General features: G+C 35.3%; 2 protein-coding genes across 8 annotated transcripts in view; both read right to left on the bottom strand.

Moving 5' to 3' along the window:
• LOC149531956 (uncharacterized) overlaps positions 1-26,171 on the bottom strand; it is a 44,664-nt gene that overhangs the window by 4,914 nt on the left and 13,579 nt on the right. For 2 of the 7 annotated variants that reach the window (XR_016358505.1, XM_089808965.1), the window contains one exon: positions 19,888-19,917. The exons of 4 other annotated variants lie outside the window; for them this stretch is intronic. The gene's annotated coding sequence lies outside the window, so the exon portion shown is untranslated. Of the gene's footprint in view, positions 1-6,056; positions 6,867-19,887; positions 19,918-26,171 lie in introns of those variants that run through there. One more of the 7 variants, XM_089808967.1, reaches the window with a different exon arrangement.
• Positions 21,505-23,007, bottom strand: LOC149531957 (uncharacterized). The gene is made up of 3 exons (XM_089808969.1): positions 22,674-23,007; positions 22,153-22,551; positions 21,505-22,026 (listed from the first exon to the last, which is right to left on the bottom strand). Exons 1-3 carry the CDS (start codon positions 22,893-22,895, stop codon positions 21,907-21,909), a joined length of 741 nt encoding a protein of 246 aa, XP_089665095.1. The 5' UTR covers positions 22,896-23,007; the 3' UTR covers positions 21,505-21,906.

Genomic DNA, 26,171 nt, shown 5'->3' with positions numbered 1-26,171 from the left:
GATCAATTAAGCCTTCCTATATACATGATAGCAGGCCTCATAATAATGTTTGATACAAATGATGGTTGAACTATTATATCAGAAAACGGAGGGTCTGAGCAGAAAATATCCCTGGAGCCTGGCATCAAGGGACATCAATCCACACCAATTCAATAGAGTAGACTAAGACTAAATATAACAAGCATATGAATTACTATGCATCACTGCTAATATTAATAGTATCAGCAATATTAAGAATAGAGACTTTGTTACTAAATTGACAGCATAGTTACAGAAGTGAGAGATATAAGGATGAAATATCATATTCACCAAAGAGCCTAATAAACGATCGAAAAAGTTATCGTGGTTAGTAGGAATCGACATGTATTACGGAGTGATAAGGAGGAAAAATAAATATACCAAATGGAAGTAGTGGAATAAAGAAATATATTACAACCCTGCACAATGAGCAAAGATAAAAAGATTTTTAAAAACAGCAATTACGAATGGAGACCCTTCATTGGTCGAACCCATCAAGGCAGAAACTGACAAGGGAAGTACGTAACGAATGCCGCAGGAAACAGAGGAAAAATTATAGAAATGTATAATAAAGAAGACAAGTATGATTACATATTGGTGCAGATCAATTCCAATTCTGACGCATATTTAAGGGGTGCACAGAGTTATGTACTAAATATAAACCAACCCTGCAATCACCTACATGGTTACATACTAAGCAAAGTCACACACTATGGTTGATATACAACCGACCATTACAATTACAATTGGATTAAGGATGATGATAACTGCAGTCACCATGTCAGTAATAAGAGCTATTACTAATCAATGAAGAAGTTAATTCCTAGAGTTTGCAATTAAAGGAAAAGAGGTTATTTTGAATAGAAACAGGAGATGTTTTTGAGAACAAAACCCATTATACTCAAGTGTGACATAAATGAAGACATTTGCTTGTCTTTCCAAATGGGGGAATACATAAAAATACATTTAGGTACTGATTATGGAAGCAAAGAGATTATGAGATATATATAACATATTGATAGAAAGATTTGCACCAGATCAGATTTATATGTTTATATATATATATATATAGAGGAAAATATCAAAGGTCGGGAATAAGGAAGACTAGTTGATGATCTCACTACTACTGGAGTTAGAAGATCAGTGGCAGCAAACTATTATTATGATTCAAGGAGATAACAAACAGATAAGTGACAACAGATTCTTAATCAAACAATATGTTAAACAATGAAAGAGTGGGAATTTTACATTGTGAGGGGGATCATAACCAAAGTTCCAATCCCACTTGAATCAACTTTAGAGGGGAGATGTTCCATTCTCAAATAAACTAAGAAGGCATTTTATGATTTGATGTCTATCGACCTTCATTTCCAGATAAGAAATTCTTATCCTTGAGTATTACATGTATCTACTCATTGTAATCTCTCCCTTATTTGTAATTCTAAACATGCTATAGAGAGCTATGTGTCTTGATATTTTCCTTTGTCTCTAGGGATGTTCTTGCGGGAAAAGGTCGGTACTTTATATATGCTACCAAATATTTTGCAGACTTCATCTTATGACAGTAGCTCCAAAGAAGTTGTGATCTAGAATTCATTAATCATCTAATGATTAGGCTGGATAAAGTGAGGCTCTTGAAGCAAATATCCTTGATGGTTGAGATTATGAGTATCATTCTATATAAAGAGGGAGTATGTCACTTAATCAAAGCCAACCTTGTATGAGAAGGTCAAAAGGTTGATATCACTTTCAGAGGGAGTCTAACATTCCATCAGAATCAACCTTGAATAGAAAAAGTCAACAGATTGAGAGGGAGAAGTTCGAGGTGAAATTCTTTGTAATGCATTATTCTCTATGAGAGAGAAATTTGAGGTAAAAACCCTTGTACCACCCTCTAGGAGCAGCTATGGTGGATCCACCCTTTAAGACAATCTTTCATTGATCTTTTATATGAATTTGTCAGAGATCATGATAATGAATGTATAATGATAGAGACTAAATCAAGTTGATGTCTCAGAATGTGTCGGAGATCATGAGACTTGTCTCTAGGGATGTTCTTGCGGGAAAAGGTCGGTACTTTATACATGCTACCAAATATTGTGCAGACTTCATCTTATGACAGTAGCTCCAAAGAAGTTGTGATCTAGAATTCATTAATCATCTAATGATTAGACTGGATAAAGTGAGGCTCTTGAAGCAAATATCTTTGATGGTTGAGATTATGAGTATCATTCTATATAAAGAGGGAGTATGTGACTTCATCAAAGCCAACCTTGTATGAGGAGGTCAAAAGGTTGATAACATTTTCAGAGGGAGTCTAACATTCCATCAGAGTCAACCTTGAATAGAAAAAGTCAATAGATTGAGAGGGAGAAGTTTGAGGTGAAATTCTTTGTAATGCATTCTTCTCTATGAGAGAAATTTGAGGTGAAAACCCTTGTACCACCCTCTAGGAGCAGCTATGGTGGATCCACCCTCTAAGACAATCTTTCATCGATCTTTTATATCACTCTGTCGAAGATCATGATAATGAACGTATAATGATAGAGATTGCATCAAGTTGATGTCTCGGAATGTGTCAGAGATCATGAGACTTGTCATGATGGACTGCATTAAGTCAGTGTCCTTGAGATCATAACTGTTATCTAATAGACTACATTCAGTTGTTGTCCTGGAGTGTGTCGGAGATCAGATAACACATATCCTTCTAGGATATAACATACTCTCTTGGTAATGCTAGTGCACATACCAAGAGAATATCAGTATGATGAATATCATATGATTGATATTCCTTGTTGAATCATACCTCTGATGCTATCGAAAGATAACATCTATTTTTGTTGGATATATGTTGATATCTTTAAAATATGTCATTCCAAGAATATCATATTGAGATGATATCTCTCTATATGCTTGAGAGAATAATGTGTTCTATAATAAATCCTCACTAGCTAAGAGGGAGTGTTAATGTTGTAGCTTCAATTGGATTGAATTGACCTAGAGATAATCATTCTATGATTATTGGTTAATCATTAATTAGACAAACTATATATATGTTTATGTATTATTATTATATATAATATATATCTATAAATATATTTATTAATGTTAATATTATCTAAATGTTTATTAACTAATTAACATAGCTCTACACATTTTCTACATCTGAATCTACATTTGGAACACACAAAAATAATGACAAAGTTATTACATTTGCAGAAAACGGTCTTGAAATTAAAACTCATAGATGAGTCGTGATCTCATTAAATTCAATAACAATAGAAACCGTGCATTCACAGCAATTCCCAAATACACCACGCCGAAGATACCCAAAATCACTAAAGCTACAGTGGCCACAATAATCTCATGATTCTTATCGTGCCATTAGAGAATTTAATAACCAAAGCCCCAATGAAATATTATATTTGAATATAGTCTCAATTTTATAAATTAATATTTATTATATTTAATCTACTCTTTTACTTTCCTCTAAGGTTGGGAAAGAAATCAAAAGCATCGGCCCCACAAACAAATATTTTTCCTTGAACTATATATTCCAAAAGTTTTCATAGGAATATTAAACACCACATTAGCTAAACATAAGATCTTTAGCAAAATATTAAAGTTGGGATGTCTGACCACTACCTTTGTAAGTATCCACTGTTTAAGAAGTGTTAGGTTTTCGTCCAACCCTTCTCACAATCTTCTGAAGGTTTCTGTCCTCGAAGATTTGTTTCATACAAATTATCAAATCCAAAAGCATGTGTATTTCCTCCATACAGCCTCCTAAAGAACTCCAAGAATCATTTAGAATATTAGGTCAACTTGGCCAACCTAAAAATTAATAGTATTTTTTTATTTTATTAAATCAATTAATATCAAGCAATCATCTGAATATTTCTTCTTTTTTTACAACTTGACAAAAATTTATTTAATTAGTTGCCACTTAAAACTTGAGACATAACATAAACAAATCTCCTATACATTGAAGTGGAAAATAATATGATAAAGGATGACAAGAAAAAATCTCAAAAAACTGGTATAATTACGAAACGCACATGTAGCTGCTAGTTTTTATCACTCTTGATGTGCAATGATCCAACAATGACGTGGAAGAAAAACAAAAGACCAACACAAATGTCAAATCTGACTTCATCTTATTCATTTTCTTGCAGGATCTTCTAAAAGGGTAGTTAATTGATTTGTAAAAATCCATATTCTGATTAAAAGGAGTGCTTAATAAATTTAAGCAAATAGATTCAAATTAGAGTTAGCAATAAATATTATATGAAGTCAATGAGTGTGTTGTCAAAAAAGATGTTTTCAGTTCCTATCCTACCTTTTTCAGACAATATTTTCATGTTTATAATTTTGGAATGTGCCATATAAGGCATTGTAATGGAAATTCAAATATAAGTCTTTCTTGTTAAAAGGATGCAATCTCAATTAAACAAGATGATAATTTCATGTTTTTAATTTTGGAATGTGCCATTTAAGCCATTGTAATGGAAATTCAAATATAAGTCTTTCTTGTTAAAAGGATGCAATCTCAATTGAACCCAACATCTTATTTCCAAGGTTTGGTGAACACAACATCTTGTTTCCATGGTTCTAATAAGTATAAATGACAACCTTGAATCTTTACTGAAGTTTCCAAAGATTAATTTGTTGTATCTAATTTCTAAAATTTGAAGGGGTCAAGGATATTGAAGAGGAGATTGAAGAACCCTCCTAAGGGATGGAAGATCATTCCCTACTCTAATTAGCTCATCATTGAGAGATTGGATGTACTGCGCAAGGTGCAATTTAGTAGTGCTGTGACCTTTTCACACATCTCATTACAAATGGGGACCCCTTTTTTTCACTGAATAAGTTGTCATTTTCCAGTCAATATCATCTCTTGACCCTTCAAATGCAGAGAATTATTTATGAAAGTTTGGAAGTGGAACATCATTTGCCTTTGGTTGTAAAAAGGGGAATTTTGAGAGGGATTGTGAATTTGGTCAAGTATGAAAAGGGAATCGATCTTTCAAAGCGAATGTTGGGGAAATTTTGAATGTTTGGATGAATGTACTATTTTTGGAGATTTATATTTTTAGTAAGTTTCATTGTGTCCCTGACTGGCCTAATTTTCAATTTGGGACAACTTACTATTTTTAGCAATGTCTATTTTGAATTTTTTTGTCCTAGATTAAGTCCAATTTTGCATTTATACAAACTTACTCTTTTTGACTAGTCTAATTTTGGCAGATGATGAGCACTAACAAAGGAATGAGTAAAGAGTTTTCAATTCTAAATCCAAAAGAAAAGGCAGATGATCCAAATTTCTTAAGTCTAAGAAAATATTTGATTCCATCCTGTTTATGTGAGTTTTATTCCACTACAACATACAGAGTGAAACACCAAATATTCAATTCTCTCTTGATATAGGTTTCTCATGCTAAGCTTGCAAAGTAAGATCATGAAATGACTTCAAGGTTCCCTTCAATGCTGGATGCTCACTCAGTGAAATAATGTGATTTGTTGGTAATCACCTAAGAGACTTACACCATTCCTTCAATGGACATCAACTACTTGCTCTTCTAAAGATTTAGCTTTATAATGTATAACGAAAATATAGTTTGATTTTCCAACTTTCCTACCCTCAACTTAAACATAACTTCTACAGCTACTTCTAAATATAAATGCAAAGAATCGTGGATGAACATGGACTCTACTAAATGTAGCTTAATCAGCAACTCCACCCACCTAGTGCAAACTTCTAAGGATATACTCAAATGGTTTTCAAATTGACATCTACCCTCTTCAATCCCATCAATGAATGCAAAATAAAAGTTGGATATCAATTGAGCAAGAGGCTAGCGGCCTAGTTCATATTCGAGCCAAGCAAGTAAACATCCACAATTCTTTCATCCAACTAAACTACTTCTAAACAACATGGAATAAAAGTTTTAGGCTAGGTGAGGAAATATGGATCGCTATGCAATAATGTAAACTTGATCACAACAATTCATCATGCAAGACACAACAATGAAAAGTAGAGAAAATTTGACATTATATTAGCAACAATTCCCCAACAAGTCATGCTTTACAAATGAGAGGGATGAAGTTTATATAGGAGCCCCAATTACAATGAACAATTAAGATTGATTTGAAATCCATGGCTGAGATTAATCCATTACAATGAAAAGTAGTCAATAGAAATGAAGCACCACAAAATAAGCCAATGAGAAAATTCAAAGGCTTGAGGACCAATAAGAAACAAGGAAGTCACCTCGTTATCATACAAATCATCATCCAAGATATATACTCCCTTTTCCCTCTTTCTTCTGGCAAAATTGAAAAAAATTAAGCAAAATTTTTCTAAGTTCCTACATGTCAATACTAGGAAGGTTGTTATGCTATAACTCCATGACCTCTAATTTCTCCATGCAATATTTATCTTAATTCCACCTCCTTATCCTTATGAATTCTTCATCGTTCTTTGACTTATTTCCACCGTCAATGTTTGGAATTCTTCTTTTTCTTCTTCATCTTCGGATTTGATTCTTGGAGCAATTGCTTGAACACATTAACTTCTTCCTTGGCAAATTAAATTTTCCTTAATCCACTTCTTTGTACGGTTCAATCATCATTAGAATCACTCACTAGATGTGAATCTTGTCCTTGGATTCTTTGTTTCTCTCAATCTCAGAGTTTTCCTTATGTGAAGTGTTGTCCTTTTCACTCAATTGCTTTTAGACTAGTCCTCTTTCATTGTTATCCTTGGCCTTGAACTTGAACGTGTCTTCCACCTTCCTTTATTCATTTCCTTGTGACTATCCTTCCCTTTGATCCGAACATGATTCCTGGTATAAAGCTCGATGTCAATATGGTCTTACGGGACTTAAAATTCAGATTTTAAAACTCTACATGAATTCATGAATTTTTTGCCAACATGGTGATTCCATCCCTTGAAAGGTTGTAATAAAAACAAGCATTGGGATAAGAATCCTTAGACAATGTTTGATCAACAGTTAGCCTCAAAAAACAGCAAAATTAGTCTTGCATTCAAATCTCATTTTCTGAGAACAAATTGGACAAGTCTGAAGATTGGCTATGGATTTAGTCCTAACAACTTCTTAAACTTACCATACATCATGTGCATGGATCTAGGTGTGAACATACGAGTTAAACTTGTGACTTCATTAAGCACCAAGATCACATTTTATCACCAATGTCATGTCTGAAGACATACCTGCAATTGCACTTTTTGGGTGAACTTAGGCTGCAAATTTAATGATTTAGATGATGAAGGACCCTGTCTTTACTCAGCAATATCAAAGTCATGAATTGGTGAAGTCTGGAAATTATGAGGAATTTATTAAAAATCGCCCCTGCCGTAGGCTGTCTGCAGACCTAGGACTACAAATTGTATTTTCAGACCTTGAAAATGACTCAAATGATGCTTAAACAATCCCCAAATGGTCTGCAATACATTCATAATCAGATTGTGAACAAAAAACATAACCAGATTTAAATGAAAAACTTCAGAGGTAGTTTTCAGATATCCACTCATAGCATCTACACCTTATTGCCTTGGTGACCGAAAATGATTGGAAAAGAAAGGTATTTGGTCACCAAACAATCTGCAAACAAGTTTGGATGCTTATAACCTTCTGATAATTTTCTATGATTTTTCAAAAAAAATCACCCCTGTTCTTGCAGTTTTCAGATTTATCATATCCCAGTCTCGGCTCTTTCACGCCTCAGATTGGTTGCAAAAAATGTGTTTTCAATCAAAGGATAACCTACAAATGAATCTGAGAGGCCTTAGCACTTATATTATTTTCTAAGAATTTTCAAAAAAAATGCCCAATCTGAGGAATTTTCAGATCTGTGCCTGCACATACCTTTGATTTGGCCCTCTAACAGCTTCAGAATCAAAGCCCAAGGATGAGGGATTGGTTTAGAATAAGTGCTTGGCAGTTTTGGCACATGAAAAAATATCTCCATGAATTTCTTAAAAAAATCGCCAATCTCATAAGTTTTCAGATTTGGACTGTAAAATCGTTGTTTTGGCCCTCCAATTGCCTTCAATGTCTCAGAAGATACTCCCCATAAGTGTGCAATCATAGCCGTATCAGTTTAGAAGCTAGGATGAATATCTCAAGTTTGGCACAAAATTATTTACATAGAAGTCATCCTCAGACAGGTTCACGGGTAAGCTCTGTTCACGGGTTCCCCAAGCTATCATTTACTGATAGGACAGAGGTGCAGCGGGGTGCTTGAGTAGAGTGACTGACGTGTGAAGGAGCCAATGGTGGGGCTGAGCAGTGCTCATACTATGAATAGAGTGTGTCTAGATTACAAACAGCATCAAGGCATATTACTGTTCGATGACCATACTTTGCAGACACAAAACGGGGTGCTAATCATTAAGGTAATATACATACATAAGTGGGAAATTTCTGGGAGAATATATCCCCCACTATTCCCGTCGGATGATAAAGTGGGAAGTGGATAAATAGGTGAATAGGAAGAGGATGATCGTTAAAGGTAGAGAGAAGAGTATTTGATATAATATATAAAGGAATGTAAGGGGAGATATAAGTAGTGTCTCAAAACATTAATAGCATTGATTAAGTAATAAGGGGAGATATAATAACCTTGGAAGTAGTCTATGAAAGAATATAAGGATCTAGTTGGAGCCATTCTAAGTAAGCAGATGCTAGAAGAAACTATAAATAAGACTTTCACATACATGTAGAAAGGACTCACATCGTGTGGGATGTCATTCGATATTTGCTCCAAAATAATGAGATAAGAACTACCTTTATTTACTTCTTATAGTTAATTTTGACTTGATCTTTTCCATTCTCTCCGGGGATATTCTTGCAGGAAAAGGAAGACTGATATCAGATTCAAAGAGAGTGACACTTCATCAAAGGCAACATTGGATGAGGAGCTCAAAAGATTGATATTCAAAAGGAGTCTAAAAATCCATGTGTGCGACTGCATGATTTCAATGGGCCTGCACCCCTGTGTACATCATGAGGAAGTGACAACTTCCAAATGATTATCACTTGTATTTGTAGAAGTTATTTAAAGGTGACGGTCTTACAATAACTTAATCTTCTATTATGATAGATATCTTATGATGCCTAAGAAGATCATGATTGATTATATCTTGCATGGTGGATTAATTTCCTTAAACAGACCATGAATATAATGTTCCTATGATAAGTATCATTGAGGATACATGTGCACATACCTTACGGATATTTTGAGTATTTGGTGAATGTCATGCAAATTGATGTTCAAGAGGCCATTACTCAGAGTACTTAGTGAATATCATGCACCTGGTGTAGTGCCTCTCGTGTTTGCATTATGTACCTTGTTATATTTTGATTCGAGATATTTTGATACTCATGTTAGATGATATTTGAGATGACTTGATGGTCAGATACCATATTTCAATTGCCAGTATCATAGATGATAGATACTATGTTGCTCAGTTTGATCATATATGCATGATGATGCTTATTGATGTGACATGATGCTCTATGAAGATATCTGGTTATTTTGTATTCGGACATATACTCTATTTATGATTATATGATGGACTTATTGGATTGTGGATACTATGATTTGATGCTACATATATCTACTTCATTCTTGCTTTGAGATGTTTTATGATGCAATGAGTGATGTAAATAGATTATTTTAATATTATTAAATAAATGGTTAATTACATGATTTAATGCATTTATCGCTTCGGCTATATTATTATATGCAATTGCACTTGATCGTGTTGTTTAATATGTAAGATTCATATCTCCAGCAGTGGCACATGGAGTTACTGATTTGGCTGTTTACACCTAGGAAATGTCATCCCTGTATGGGCGGCATATCTTGTTTAATTGTTAATTAAACCCTCTGATGATTTAAATAATCCGGATTCATTTGCATTTGTGACTAGACCGGTATTATGTTTGTGCATTTAGATGTCTGTATTTCTCGCGAAAATTATTAGGGAATATTGTGATTTAATGTCTTAAGGGTATTTTAGTATTTGATTTTATAATTTTATTACCAGCAGCTTTGCCGTTATTGAATTCCATTTAATTGGAATTGCCCGATTTTATCTAGGTTGAGCAAGGGTTTAATCTAGTAAGCCAATTATTTTCCTAATTTACATTGCACTTTTAAAGTGAATATATATCCCAAAAATGGAGTTACTTCTCACTTCTCACATTTTGGAAAACAAGAAATTGAAACAAATCCTCCAAACCCCCATGTGAGTTTCTAGTGTTTTGCTCGTTGGGTGAGTTGTGATCATGGTGTTGCCACGAGGATAGGTGCATTGGATTCGGAGCGGGAAACTCTTCCCTTGCCGAGCTTTTCGTTAGCGTAGGTGCTCCAATTATTTTATAGCATCTTTCTCCATTTTGGCCCTTTTGGCTGTGAGGTAGGACTTTTCCGTTTAAATAGTTTTGGCCAATTTCAAATTTTGTTATCAATTGTTTTATAGTTGGAGGTTGAGAACTAGTGTTCCCCTCTATTTTCGCATGTTTTTTTGGTCCAGTTGGGCCTCTGTGAGCAATTTAGGGATTTTGGCTTTTGGGTTTTGAAGTTTTGAGCCGTTATGTTGGTCGTTTTAGTATACGTGCTTGAAACTTGATTTTTATTGGATTTTTGGATGTTTGATAACCATTTGGACAATGGGTTTTAATTTTATCAATTTTCGTAAACGTTGGTTTTCGAGTGTTCTGACTTTGCCTTGATTTGTGTTTTCTTGGGTGTTTCTTGGCACTTATGTTGGTCGTGGATTTGGATTATTTGTGAGGTTCCCAATCCAGCCATAGATGTATTTTGCTTGCATTGGGATTCGTGTTGAATCATACTCCTGACTATGTGCTCGATTGAGTGATTTTTATATGTAATGGATCTTGTTCTCTCATCCAACCCTTGTTTAGTATTGTTTTCGTGTAGTGGTTGTGCCCACACATGAGCACGTGTGCGTGCATTTGGCAGGATCTTGTGAGACCCGAACTCCTAGATATAGGCCGATTAAGGGATTGTTCATTTGGGGGTTGGATTGGGAATTTGCATTGCCTTTGGACACTCATCGTGTGATGAGCAAGGGTATGTAGAGTAGACGTTTGGGGTGGCTTCACTCGTATACCTCGGTACGTATTCTAACAAGGTAGCATGAAGAAGTTCTAACATGTGATAACTAAATTAATAAATGGGTACAAAAACTTAATATCAGATAAGTGAACACCTAAGCGGCTCATCCGAGGGTGTGACCTGTACGGTTCATCCCAGAGCATGGTGTGATGGTTTCCTGAGGGATTCATTCCACACCGATGTGATGGTTTCGTGAGGGATTCGTTTCGCGCCAATTATAGCTTGGCCGACTTACACTCTACTAGAGTCCCTACATGGTTATCCCATAGAGGGCCTGACCAGTGACCTGATTGTTAAATCCCAATTTTTGTCCTCATTTAAAATGTTCATATAGCCGTTGAAGTTCACATGAAGTCAGTTGACAGTTAAATTTGTTATAATCCTGCGAAAAAGTAAGATGGTTAGTCATTATAATTTCATATGAAGATAACATGCTAGTTGATTATTTATCACGAATTTATGAAATTGAAAAGGCAGTTAGCCATTATGATTATTTATGATTAATAACTTGTTAAAATTATATGATTTAACTGCAGAGAATTTCCTTATAAGAAGCACGTCAAAAGGGTGGAAGCATTGTCAGAAAAGAATTGGGTACAAGTGCATCACCATCACTGAACAAATGGGTATGAATCATGAATCACCATAATTGAGGACCTAGCGACTGCATAACAGGATACACACATTAGACACACATGAGCTATTAAATAAACATTTAAAATATTAATCATTTTAGCTTAATTAATGCATACCTCGAATGGCTTTTGGTTGACTTTTCCACCACATCATTATAATACATATTTATGTACGTACACAGATATAAATTAAAGGTGACATCATAATATTATTTTTATACAAGACTTTATCTATTTAATACGTACATTTAAATGCATGTACAAAAAGATAAAATAAATCTCCCAAGATGAAGCATGTATCTAGATATACATATTTAAAAGGTACGACCTTGGATAAACATTTACTTATGTCATCTTAATAAGATATATTTACGTGCAAGTAAATAAATATGTTTATAATATTCTTTTGATTTATAACCTTCAAGTTCTTTTTCTTATTTATTCATTTCTTTACTTGAAACCAAAATGTACACTTGGCATATTATATCGGCGTCCAAGAAGGCAAAACATTTTCTTTAAGAGTTACGGCTTCTTGGAAGCCTTTGAGAAATCGAATGCCTCCATATATTTGGAAGCCGTGAGAAACCAAGAAGAAGAATTGATTTTCTCTTCCCATTCTATTTCCGATTTATCTCTGCAATATTTGTCATGTCCTTACCTTCTTTTTTCTACCTCTGCTGAAAGTCGTGATTATTAATCACTTAAAGATTGTTTGTTCAGAATTTCTCCAATGGAATAATTGGATTGTTAGCGCCCAGCCAAGGCTCTTCCTTCTTTCAACAACTACATTATAAAGTCAACTTTCCATAATCGATTGATATGTGTATATATATTTTCCTTATCAATTTATATTTGGAAGTTGACAGAAGTCAACTATGTATTTTGCCTCCACACGATTTTACTCCTACATTTTCTTTCCATAGTTTTACTCCTTGTTTCTACACTTTTGTTGAAGGCGGAAATCAGACTCGTTCTGATATTGCATACGGATTGCTTTTGTGAGGAAGCCGGCTATTAAATATCAAGCCAAGGCTCACATTTCTGTATTACATTAGACCAGGTTAAGTGATCACTTCTTTTCTGAGTGATACATCTTCATCCTTTTATTTCCACATTATAGATTATAACAAAAGGAAGTTCGTCCACAAGAAGTCTCCACTGTAATATCAAAGAGACTAATCTTTCCTTATTGAGTAAAGACAAATTGTCATGTTGAGTCCAAACATCTTTCTTTTATTGTTGTAAGTCAAAATCGAATTGTACTTTTGCAAGTCTTAAGATGTTATTCTCAAACCATAGAAGCTGTGATATGCTAGAACATGTGATATTCATACAGTAGTTGAGAATCAGTAGAATGAGTTAGTTTATTCTGGATATTTAAACACCTAGGACTCACCTAGTTGTATGGCCAAGGAAAAGGGTGAAGAGGTGAGATGTGCAATAACATGAAACAGAATCAGATGTGACATAGAAATTATTTACTATTTTAAAAGGAATCATTTAATAGCTCATGCATGTCCAATTCATTCTCTGTTGTCAAGTCGAATGGTGTGATTAAGTACCAGAATGCTCAATGGTTGTTAAGATGTTTCATGTCTATTCTGGGTAGGGAAGGCCTTTCTAATTAGAGAAAGTGTGGGGATAAGTTTGAGGTCTGTGGTTGGGAGGTTAAGCCACTGACAATATTTCCCCTCTCCACAAGATGTCAGGACATGTATCAAATAAAAATATCTTGAGCATTCAAACATTTATTGGTAACAAGTATTTTTACTTTTATGATATTTATACAAGTAGAAGATATGATGGATTAATTTATATCGTTGAATTCAGTTATTTCCATTGATGTAATCAACCTTTCTCGTCAATGTAATTGGTAACCAGTTAGATCGGATGATCTTCCAACTAAATATGGAATATATCTATAAGATTGTTATTTCAGTTTTTCATTTATAAGAATAATGGTTATGAGCATATCTTCTAATCTTATGTTATTGCAAAAGTTAGCAATAGGAAGAAAATGAATGAAATAGAGGTATTTGACACCCCAAATGATACAGTGATATTTGATGCCCTAAATGATATAGAAGTATTTGACGCCTCAAATGATACAGTGGTATTTGATGCCCTAAATGATCCAATGGTAATTGATGCCCTAATTAACACGGTGGTATGCAATGCCCTCAATGATCCAATGATAATAGATGCCCTAATTGATACAACGGTATGTGATGCCCTAATTAATATAGTGGTATTTGATGGCAATCGTCATTTGATATTGATATAGTGTTATTTGATGGTAATCGTCATTTGATTTTGATATAATATTATTGGATGGTAATCATCATTTGATCCTAAGTGGTATATGTGGACTAACCTAGGTGTTTGCAGAAGCATCCCTAGATTGATTTAGGTTCCGAATTCCATGGTATGTGGATTTTAATTTCTATAGTAAATTCATTGATGGTATTTTCAATTCCTAGTTATGAAATTTCGTTTAACTGATTGTAACCGTTAATCTCATTCACATGAACGTAACTGATATAACTATCTTCCTATGAAAAAAAAAGTAATAACTGTATTTCTTTGATATGTTAGTTATTAGTTGAGGCTTGGAAAATCGAGTTGTTGCATATGGTATCAAAGCACTAGATTCGAGACTGAAACCTTGGGCCCAACACAGCTTTAGAAAAAAAAACTGAGAATGTAATGTTGAAAAAAATTTATTTTACATAACTGAATATTTTACAATCAAGCTGAAAATAAAATCACAACAGGGAATAGTCGAGGAAGGGTTGAGATGATGGTGTGGTCCATATAAAATGGATAGATGGATAAACTGCAAAATCATAAAGATGAATCATGTTGATGTCAGTTTTGTACCACTACATAACATATAGCGATTGAACACTTGATATGAGATATCAAACACTCAATCCCTCTCTTGAAAAGTAAATACTCATGACAACATGAGAAAAACTCCAATGTTCCTTACACCTATGGATACTAACTCAGTTATATTAATGTGATTTGTTGGTTAATCACATAGGCAGCCTTATGTTGTTCATTCAACGATAGCTTGGAATTTTGTTGTGATGGTGATGAATCTAGCTTTGCCATGTATACTAGCACCAAATGATGTTGATAGTGATGGTGATGGAGGGTATCTCTGCCAATGATGCTTCTCCTCTCTTCCTTATCAATTGAACTCCAACTACTACACTACTTGTTGCCTTACTCCTAGTCCTATGAATGGAAAAATTAGCAAATGGACGGGGATCGAATCTGATGAAAGCTTACCAGCGGTTTTACCTCCATAGATGCAATGATTCAAGGAAACAAAGACTAGACTACCACGCAAGGCTTCCTAACCAACCGCTAGGATGCTAGTAGCCTAGTTTATAGATCTTTATCAATCATCCATTAATATCACCATACAACTATCCATCTACTATTACTCTTAACAACTTTCTTGGAATGAAATCTACTTTAACAACTTCAATGAAATTTAACTCTAACTATTGGAAGCAGAAACCATGCAATAATACTTAGTGTCCTTAATCGCTATGCAAATCACAACAATGATAAAGAGAAGCAATTTTGGTATTATCTTAAGCAACAATTTTCTTCAACCCTATTTAACTTTAACTATTGGAAATAGAAACCATGCAATAGCACCAAGTGTTCTTAATCACCATGCAAGTCACAACAATGATAAAGAAGCAATTTTGGTATTATCTTAAGCAACAATTTTCTTCAACCCTTTACAAATGAGAGCAAATGGCCTTATATAGAGGCCAAAGTTACAACCAACAGTAGAGATTAAGCGGCAAAATCAACAATCCATATCGAATCCTAGAAACCCTAATTAGGGTTGCCACCCCATCGGCCAATGAGAAGGTGCCACCTCATCAATGGACCAATGAAAAAAAAAAAAAAAAGTGGCAACCAATGAGAAGGCACCAAAATGGTAGCCAATTAGAATCAAACACCTATCCTACCCAAGAAGAAGGAGAATTTGCCACTTGGGCTTACATTAAATGATCCTCTAATATAATTCTACCTTTTTCTTTCATCTTTTTAGCCAAGGCAATGAACTTGGCTAGCCTGTCGTTGACTTCCTTCACGAGAGGGCAAAGCATGTGTTTCATCTTGAGCTCAGCTGAATTCATCATGTTACTCGCTACTTGCAATGTCTTCTCATGATCATTCTCATACTATTTTGCATATACGATAAAGGCACTCAGGAAGGCAAGGGTGCCCAAATGCTTCTTCTTGATGGCAACCTTCCCCAACTCATCCAATCTCAACCCAAACTCTATCTCATTGGCATTCTCCTCTTTGATATCTTCAAATCAAGTGCAGTCCCAACATCACTTATCATGGTTGAAATGAAAGTGTCAATGCCTAGGTTGTGTTGTGTAACCTCATTTTGTATCTCCTCAAGTATCCTCAATCTGATAGTTAAGACAACAAACCAAGACTCCACCGTACCCATTCATCCTTCATCTACCAACTTGGTTCTCTCTAAATATCTCTCTAGTAGCTCAATAAATGCCTATAGCCTGGGAATGGCCAAGTCCTTGACTAGAAGGAAATCCTTCCACTCCCCTTCAAATGTTTTGAATTTGTCTCTAATAGCCACCAGTGACCTGAATGTCAAGATAAAGGCAAGAAATTTCGCCCATCTTGAATTATATCATTGATCCAATCTTTGATTTCACATAGTTGAGCCGATATCTCTTCTATATTGCTCCCGTTGTTTTGCGTAAGGGTTGTGTGGTACAGTTGTTGGATAGGCTAGCAATCTCTCCAATACTTGTTTTCGGCCTCCAACTTTACAATCCTCTTGTTTGCTTTCCTCAACCTTTCTCTAATTGAAACCATGCCTTCCTAGATCTCCTCACATTCCATGTCATCAGTGATTCTTCCCAAGTTATGCTCTACAATCTCATAATCCTAGGCTACAATTTCATCCACTACCTTGCTAAACTTTGGTATAGCAATCTGAACTTTTCGATGACCCTCATCATCACTCCTGATTACCATTACCACCCTTTTTGCAATTTGCCTTTGTTTCTCGCTATCTTCCATTTCCACTAACCCTTGAATATCTTCAACTATTCGGATAGTCACCACCTCGCCTCTTGGCATAAGCATTTACCTTAACGATAATGGTGCAATGCATCTCCCCAAATCTAGATTCGGTTCGACTAAGAAAGCATCACCAAAGGCCTCAGGCGCCCGGCTTACTTCCTCAATATCAATTAGTCTATCTTCTTCTTCACTAGTGACTGTCACATCTTCATGTTGGTTCTCTAAGAGAGGAGAGTACTCGGTACTGTTACTGTAAACCACTTGATTCTGAATCAGAGCTCACCTCTACTACGACCCCTTGTCCACTTGTATTAATCTCTTAGCTCCTAGCCTCAATTATGCTCTCTCTTGACGGTGTTGCATTCTGTCTCTATGTTGGAGATTCTTGATGTTCTTTACTTTTCTCAACCTCCAAATTTCTCTTATTGCTCTTAACTACTCTTTGTTGTTGGCTACTGCCCCCACCTTTCTATCTGACTAACTTGTTGGACCCTCTTCCTCTGGTTTCATCTTCTCATAAGTAAGGTGTACCTTCCAACTCTATAATTGCCTTAACTTCATATTGTACCATGACTCAATGTGTAGAACAACTATCCTTGTAACTACCTCTAAGGAAGGATCTTGATGATCATCCCAATTCTGTTCCATCCACCAATTATGTTCCATCCACTGTATCATAATCCTCTCTTAGCACATTTTCATCATCTTCCAATTGACCAGGAATATCAAGAACTCTCCATCTAATTGCCCTCATCATGCTCACTGACAACTTTGAAAAAGTTAGCTTTCTCGCATGAAAGTCAACCTATGCATTGGCCCAAAAATCTTCTATAGTAGGAATATGTTTGAATATGTTTTCGTGAGATGCCTTGACAAGACCATTAGGATTGAATCCTTGTCTTGCTTTATACTATCCTAGATGATATTGCTCTAACTCCTCCTCCGCATTGCAAAGGCAATAAGATTGGGGCAAGTATCATTGTCTATTCCAAATGAGAAGGTAATCCCTATCTCACCTTTAAGTTTCATCATCTTGTCATAATGCTCAAGTTGCCTAGCCAACTCTATCAAAACTACTTTGTCCGATGGATACCTTAGAAGTCTCTTGGGACAAACTATACTTCCTGCTACTCATGTGAATTGTGGAAATTGGATGAACCAACTCTCATACTTCTTAACTTTTACTTCGCTTTCATTGAGAGCCTTCTAGTAGTTGTCCCTTGTAATATCCTTACTGTCTTCAAGGCAAAGGCATCATAAAACATCTTATAATCTTTGGTGTTGTGCAAATGAAGCTGTGGATAGCACTCATGCATCAAACATTGCCCCAGCCCATTGCCAATCACTCCTAAGGCCTTAAGTCTAGGATTTTCATATAGTCTCGCAATCAAATAGAAAAGATAGGATCCCATATAGAATTTTTTTGACTTTGCACTGTCCTAAGTTGCAACTCTAGATTTTCACTTATGATTCTAGCCCAAATCAAATTTTCTCTTTCCATTTTCAATTTCATCAATAAAGTAGTACATCCACTTCTCAAATTGCATACTTTGAGCCACGCCCATGATTCGGCTAAGAAGCACAATAAGATTGTTGTACTCTAGTTTGAAATCTGACTTGGTGAGCATTAACAACTTAGTGACTCCTTTCTTGCTTTCGTGTAACCAATTCTGCTTTAGATGAATGAAGTAGGCCTCCTAGTTACCCTAAAATAACTTGGTTGTTTGATCCATCGTTATCACCGTCATGCCTCTATGCTAGGGAATATTGAATACTTTTTTGACCACTTGTCTACTGATGTTAGCCAACACTCTCTTCCCTTCATCAAAAATGGACTTGGTAACAATATCAAACTGGGATGCACACTCCATTACCAATTCCAAACAAGGCAAGGTAGGAGGGAAAGCCGCCACATATACAATTCTGCTCTTGTAGATCTTCTTCGTCATGGGGGATTGTCCTTCCCTCAATCTATCCTTGTACCATGTTCACCGTGCCAATATCGGTATCACTTATTCGCCTCACTTTTGAGAAAGTGGTCTTAGGTATCATGTCTTCCTTGTCTTTTTTGGTATTTGTTTTCTTTGGGTTCTTGCTTGCACTAACATTTACCATCCTAAACACTTATTTCTACCCCTTCGTTCCAAATAATATGGACTACACTTATCAATCTCCAACCTTTTTTCTATCGATGGAATCTAACTTATGTTTGCCTCTCCAAGACCTATCTCTACACTTATCCATTTCCAAACTTCAATCCTACGAGTGGGACTACCACTTATTTCTACCTCTTCGTTACCTTAGGATAGACTACACTTATATCTCCCAACTTCAATTCTAGGGTGGTCTAACATATTTCAACCTCTCCAAGTGTCCTATCATAAAATCTACACTTATATCTCCCAACTTCAACCTATCAATGGAAATGATGGAGTGGTGGATGATGAATGCAAGAAGAAGATAAGGGAAATGAACCAAGCAAGAACACGGAATAGAATCCGCCTTTAAAACCAATCTTCACCTCTAAAAAATGAATCAGAATTTTACCTTAAATCTACCTTTACCAATAACCGGGCTCTCTCACATTCAAATCAGATCTTGAAAATTTCAATCCCACTTGCAAATATGATGCACTAGCAAAAATCAAAATCCACCAACCTTGCAAAATTTGCCCATACCACTGAATTTTGACCTTAAATTGCCTTGCCTCTTCACCAAATAAAATCGCCAAGGCTGGAAGAAGAAAATCACAACCCTAAGATGGAGAAATCAGAAATCGCCCAAGCTGGAAAAAATCAAATCTGCGCAAAAAATCGTCCTAGGGCAGAAATTCGCCCAAGCAAGGAGAAAAATGCAACAAGAAATGGAGAATCCGCCCCAAAAATCACCCAAGCTCAAATTCGCTACCCTTTAAAGAAAATCACACATCCAAGGAGGAGGAAAAAGGGAATGAGGAAATTTCTTATACCAAACTTTTTGCCTCTCCAAGTGGGCCGACCTGCCTGGAAGGAAAACAAAATTACATTAGTCCCTTAATTAATAGCCCAAATTTAAATGCAACATTAAAATTACTTAGCCCTATAGTGAAATTAGCCCATTTAATTGCTAGTTTTGATCAGAAATTGCAAAATAGAAACAAAGTAAGCCGAGGAGATGTCAAAATTTTCATTTAATAATGTTTTGGCAATTAAAATATCATTAAAATTGTATTTAGCAAGCCAAAATCAATTTTCAATTCCAAATTACCAATTTCCTTTAACATTTCTAAAATCCTCTAAGCAAAAATTTCAACCAAAAATTAATGAGATTTTGCAATTTAATCCAATTTCAATTTTGCAATACAATTTCAACTTTTTTAACAAAATAAATCCTTTTCCTAGTGTTGGTTCCCAAAACCGCAGATTGGAAATCCAAGAGCCTGCCACTTCTCCAATAGGATTTTGCAATCAGTTCTGGCCAACAAATGGGAATCACCTTGATTCCCCTGCACTTCAAGCTCTGCTACACCTAGGGGGTAGACCTTCTCGAACCTGATCACTTGGTTCAGAGTTTTTCTAAAGCAAATTTAAGCTTTGAGAGTTCTCTGGCTGGCAAAGTCCTCGAACTCAATCAAAATGAAACTAAATGCTAAGTGTTGGTTGGATGTTTTGTATAATGTTTGTAAATAATGGATTAGATGCTTGTAGGAAGGAAGTTATAAATTTTTTGACTTCAATAATAGAAAGACCAATGCCTCTACTCATCCGGGCAATAGAGTCAACTTCAATGAATTATCGCGTACAACTTTATAATCTTTTACACACTTTACTGCCAACAATTAAATAATTAAGATGCAACAGATCAAATATATACGCAATCTTAAATTAGTCCAAATTGAACTTTAACTCCTCTAGTAGGGAGACAAACTAGACTCAAATACAGAAACAACTTAATATTTCACAATATCTGTAATGATCAAATTTGAAATGTTAAATGACCATGTCCACTTATCCGACATTTAAATTGTATACAAATTCCAAAAAAATAATTACAAAGGACAACGCATCTGCAATTTAAATATCCACACCTTTAATAATAAACAAAGAACAATTTATTTTATTATATTATTAAAATAAAATAATTGAATTCATATTACAAAGCCATATTATAGCCCTTATTCCTCCGTACAAGTCATATAAAATGCTTCTTCAAAATATGAATGCTCGGATACTGAATTTGTTCCAAATAACTTCTATCTTTATATTTGTTTGAAAGGATAAATCCTAAGTTGCCAATTCGGGTTCGAGGACGGATTAGGGGTTTGTGGGTTAAGGCAAAAAAAAAATTTCCCATTTGGGTTCGTGGGTGGGTTCGTGAGTATATATATATATATATATATATGGAAAAAAAAAAAACCTCACATAGTTGTAAAAGTAAAACTAAGTCATTCCATAGTATGAATATATCAATGTTACTTGATTATTGATCAATGCCAAATGTCAAAGATAAACATTAAATACTTACTCATTAATCTATGTTAATGTTGTAAATAAAATCATACATTGAATTACTAAAATGCAAAATGGAATTTCAAAACATAGACTACTTCATCAAATTGATAGATAATAAATTATGACTTAATTAAGTTTGAAACTATGAAACATGGTGATAAATCATAAATGACTCAATGAGTCAATGACAAATGTTTAAACATAGTTTATCAAGTATGCCAATGCCCTTCAAGGGTCAAATGGGTCATCAAAATATGAGGGATCAATGGCTTCATCCTCATCTATATCATTGACATTTTCCTCATCATTGGAATCCAAACCGGTTCCACTAGCCCCAGATGCAGCCACATCCTCCTCCTCGTCCTCCTCAACATCTAGCAAGGCAATTCGAGATATATCTTGGTCAATCATATCCAAGTCAGAAGTCTCAGGTAGTACATCCCACAACTTCTCTAGTCCCTTCTTATATCTTGGATCCTTGCGTGTGATAGGAGGCGTCAGTTGTTGTGAATAAATACCAAGTCCTCTACTTTCTTCAAACCCAACCAGTTACGCTTCACTGAGTGGATAAAGAAGTATGTACTCCAATTCCGCTCAGCAGTAGAAGAGCTCGCAACCTAGAGAGACAACCAACAAATTTTAAAAAATTAGCTAAATAATTTTACAATACAATAGGGAATTTAAGAGCACTAATTCAACAAGCTAAGTGGCCATAAGAAAAGGAAAAAAACTTAAATACATACTTGTGACAAGATCTTAATGGCAAGAGGTTGGAGGTACATGTAACTTTCTCCATGTATGTACCACCATCCAATGGCATCCAATCTACTTTGGTCATTGATTGCATCAAGTTCTACATTTTTGCCTGAGACAAAATCAACAAACTCTCTCCTAACATTTGATGCCACATCAAGATCACTAAAGAGCCTGTTAAGTGCCCTCTTATACCCAGCAACAATTTCAAGATCTCTATATGGTACCACTCTACCAGGAATAGCAAGTATCTCACTGCTATAATATCTAGGAGAAAGTGCATATGCCAGGAGGTGTAAAGGTGTAGTCATCTTGTTCCAACGATGTAGAACAATTTTCTCCACCTTAGTGTACAAGGTATCAGGATCCTGCTCTCTCCTCTGAATGACCTAGGATGTGAAATGATGTACATGTAAGTTATCTTGATGTAGTGTTAATAACTTAATTAAAATCAAAAATCAAAATCTCTCAATAAACAAGGATAAAGTATTGTATAAAAATTTAAACTTACTAATTTCATTCTTTCTAGCATGGAGTCTATGGCATCATATATGTTCCCCAAACAAGGCTCATCCGTGTCGGCATACCGAAGCATAGACATGATGGGCTCAATGAGTTCTAATGCATATTCCACCCTATTCCAAAAATCATCACTCAAGATCAAATCCTTTACAGTTTTGGCCTTTTCTGTATCAGCTTGCTTCCATCCACCCCATTTGTTGCTAATAACCATTTGACACAATGCCTCTTTCACCCTCACAAGTCATCTAAGGACGATTGTGTGTGAAGCAAACCTTGTTTCAGCAACCCATTACCATATTAATTCAAATTGTAAGTTAATATGATAAGTTGATAACACAAAAATTTAAGAATATGTATTAAATTTTGTAAAGTATGACACAAAAATTAAAATGATAAATGAAGCTAAATAAAGTTTAAAATTTACCTTCAATAATTCCAAGTGGGAGAAAGTTCTAAAAATTGCTTGTGACGTATGGTGGTTTGTTACAAACATTTGGATCTACTCACCCTCCTCATACACATTTTTCATCCATTCAATTTGGCTGCCCATTGTTTTCATCACCAAGTTCAAGGTGTGGATAGTGCATGGTGTCCAAAAGATATGCTCATATCGTGCTTCTACCAAAGCACTTGCAGCCTTACAAACTTTAGCATTGTCCGTTATTACTTGGACAACATTGTCAGCTCCCACGGACTCTATGGATTCAATGAGAAGTTGGGCAATAAAATTTGCATCTTTTGCTTGCCTTTCACAATCAACTACCTTCAAAAACATTGCCCCCTTGGGGCAAACAGCAATCACATTTATTGATGGGTGGTTTTTGCAATCTTTCCATCCATCAGAGACAATGCTCACCCTCTTTTGGATCCAAGAATCTCTTATTGGTTTGAGGAGGTTTTCTACATTCTTTCTCTCCTTATGCAATATGGTGATTCTCAACTTTTCATATCCAGGGGATCGGTAACCATGAGGTGCATCATTTATTGCTTTCACCATCTCTCTCCAATAAGGGGATCTCACTAGATTGAATGAAACATCATTTGTAATGAGGCAACGCCCAATCTTTATGTCAACAATTTCTCTCTTGTCATTTTCAAATGTCGTATCTAATGGGCCTCTCTTGCGGGATGGGGATGTTTCTATTTCATCTTCATCCACAGATGGGGTAGGTAGGAAGGGATGTGGTCTACTGATTGTTTGAGAGGGTGGTGTTGGTGGTTTTTGCTTTGACTTATCTTTTTTTGCATTTGACACTAACATATCAGCCTCTTGTTGTTCTTTTAACATGTCTGCTATTTGAGGAGCCGGCAACCCTTTTTTACCTCCCTCTGGGAGCCCCTCACGCATAGAAATCCCTTGACCTGGTGGACTTATCAAATGATGTTTAACCCAGTAATAAGAACTTCTATATTGGTTTTGGCAAAAATTGCATTTCCATATATACCCTCCCCCTCCAACACATTGCTCAATTCTTGTTGTATACTTCCACAAAGGAGAGCCTTTATCAATTTTAAATCTTTGAGATCCCACCCCACCCACTAAACCCTGACTACTCATTCTTGGATTCTTGCAATCTATAAAAACAAATTTAAAAAAATATTTAAAAACTTATACAAAACTTGATAAAAATTTAAAACAATAAATATAAAAAAAACTAAAAACAAACTATGAAAGAAGCAAAAGGAAGGATCAAATGCATACCTAGAACACTCAACACTGATTATTTGAAGGATTTGAGACTCCACAAACAATCTCTACAACCTTCTCTTCAAACTTGCAAAATGACCACACCAAAATGAGAGAGCAAAATGACAAAGCAAATGAGAGATTAGATGAATGAAATGCATCTAATAGGCCTTACTTTAGGGTTTGGCAAAAAAATAATAATAATAACATATTTTTAACGCTTTTTTGGGCCACTTTTTGGCCCCACCTGCCACAAGTTCGCCCGGATTCACCCAGGTCCGCGACAGGTCTGGGCAGGGTCTGTGTTTTGCCCTGCGGGTCCGCCCAGGTTCGTGCTTGAGGGCAAAACACGAACCCTGCTCGGACTCGTCGCGAACCAGGACTCGAATCCGAACTCGGATGAATCTGAACTCGAACCCAAGCTCCAAGGTCCGAATGCGGCAACTTAGGATAAATCCGAATAGATGTGTCTTTTCATATTATAACTAATAACATTTAAATATCCTTGCTCTTCATAAAATGCACCTCTTTAATATTTTAACAAATTACTTTTATTAATATTTTGTAGCCTTAACTCTAACTTTAATCGGTAGAAATATTTCTTTGGGCAACACGATACGTGAATTCTAGTTCACCCAGTATCTTCGAAAAACCATTTCCACCTTAATATTTCTGACTCACAAATATGAAAGTACCGTTTTTGATAATCGTTAACTTCAGTAGTTATCAAGCCTTCACCATTACCATATATGTAATCGATGGAGACATTATGCATCCTTGGAATTGTTCACCATGGTCCACGATAAACATCCTTCCACTTGAGAACGATATTTTACGAACATAATACAATATCCTCCATCAAAACTCATGTCTTTGAAATACTGTGCATATATTTAGTTCTGATGCATTCAATTCAAACATGAATCTGGATGTCGTTTGATGAGTATCAAGCCGCTAATTGGTTCATCTTTGTCAGGTGTTATTTTGTGAGATTGTATTATTACATTGATTGCAAACCATATGATATGATTGTTCCTTTCAAGCACTATTCTGGCAGGGATATCATCGTCTGATACAAATATGCAGTAATATTTTCTTATCTCTGAACAATTTTCAGCGGGTGAGTTTCCTACCACCTTTGAACTTCATTCCTATCAATGCTTTTGTTGCTGCATGACTTTGACACCTGTTATAACTCCACCGCTGATTCATGGATGACTTAGGATGCCTTTGGCATTCACTATGTTTACTAATCTATTATAGCATGAAGTATCTGTTTTTTATTGGGTCCTCAATACTGTGTATTCATTTGAATATTGTGGCGGTCTTTATGTGAATGTACGGTCTTTTTCCTATGGTGGCTCCATCAAACACAAACCAACATTCTTCTTCATCTCATATACTCACTTCTTAATAATTTCCTTCGATGCCATTTGTAGTCTCAAGAGGTATTGTTGTTGTCTGATAAAGTTTTATATTGCCATTTATTTTTGGATTCACGTACACAAATGCATATTTTGAAATCATGTCAATTTATGGTTTCACCATATACCGTTGGCATCAATCCTTGGTCATCAACACTATTCTAACGTCTTTCTTGGATTGCTTCTTAATCCCATGATGATTTCTATATATGCTTTGATTTGTTCAAAGCTATATTGTGATATGACAAATCTGGAAGTCACAGTCCTTTGTATCTTTGTAAATATAATTGATAAAGTACTACAGTATATAAATGTTACCCAAGTGTTTATCTCCATTGATTTCAATGACTCTCATATCTCAACCTTTCTTCATCCC

Source organism: Cupressus sempervirens, chromosome 11, assembly GCF_028749045.1.
Source record: "Cupressus sempervirens isolate cs-2001-9-10 chromosome 11, ASM2874904v1, whole genome shotgun sequence".
Classification (NCBI taxonomy): domain Eukaryota; kingdom Viridiplantae; phylum Streptophyta; class Pinopsida; order Cupressales; family Cupressaceae; genus Cupressus; species Cupressus sempervirens.
Note: the sequence above shows the minus strand (reverse complement) of the source record. Positions and strands in the feature narration are given on the sequence as shown.

Coding starts and splice junctions, on each gene's coding strand:
- LOC149531957 (XM_089808969.1), bottom strand. CDS start 22,895: ATGGTTATTAGCAACAAATGGGGTGGATGGAAGCAAGCTGATACAGAA. Junction 22,552..22,673: donor TGCTAGAAAGAATGAAATTA/GTAAGTTTAAAT, acceptor TTCACATCCTAG/GTCATTCAGAGGAGAGAGCA. Junction 22,027..22,152: donor CCATTAAGATCTTGTCACAA/GTATGTATTTAA, acceptor TTGTCTCTCTAG/GTTGCGAGCTCTTCTACTGC.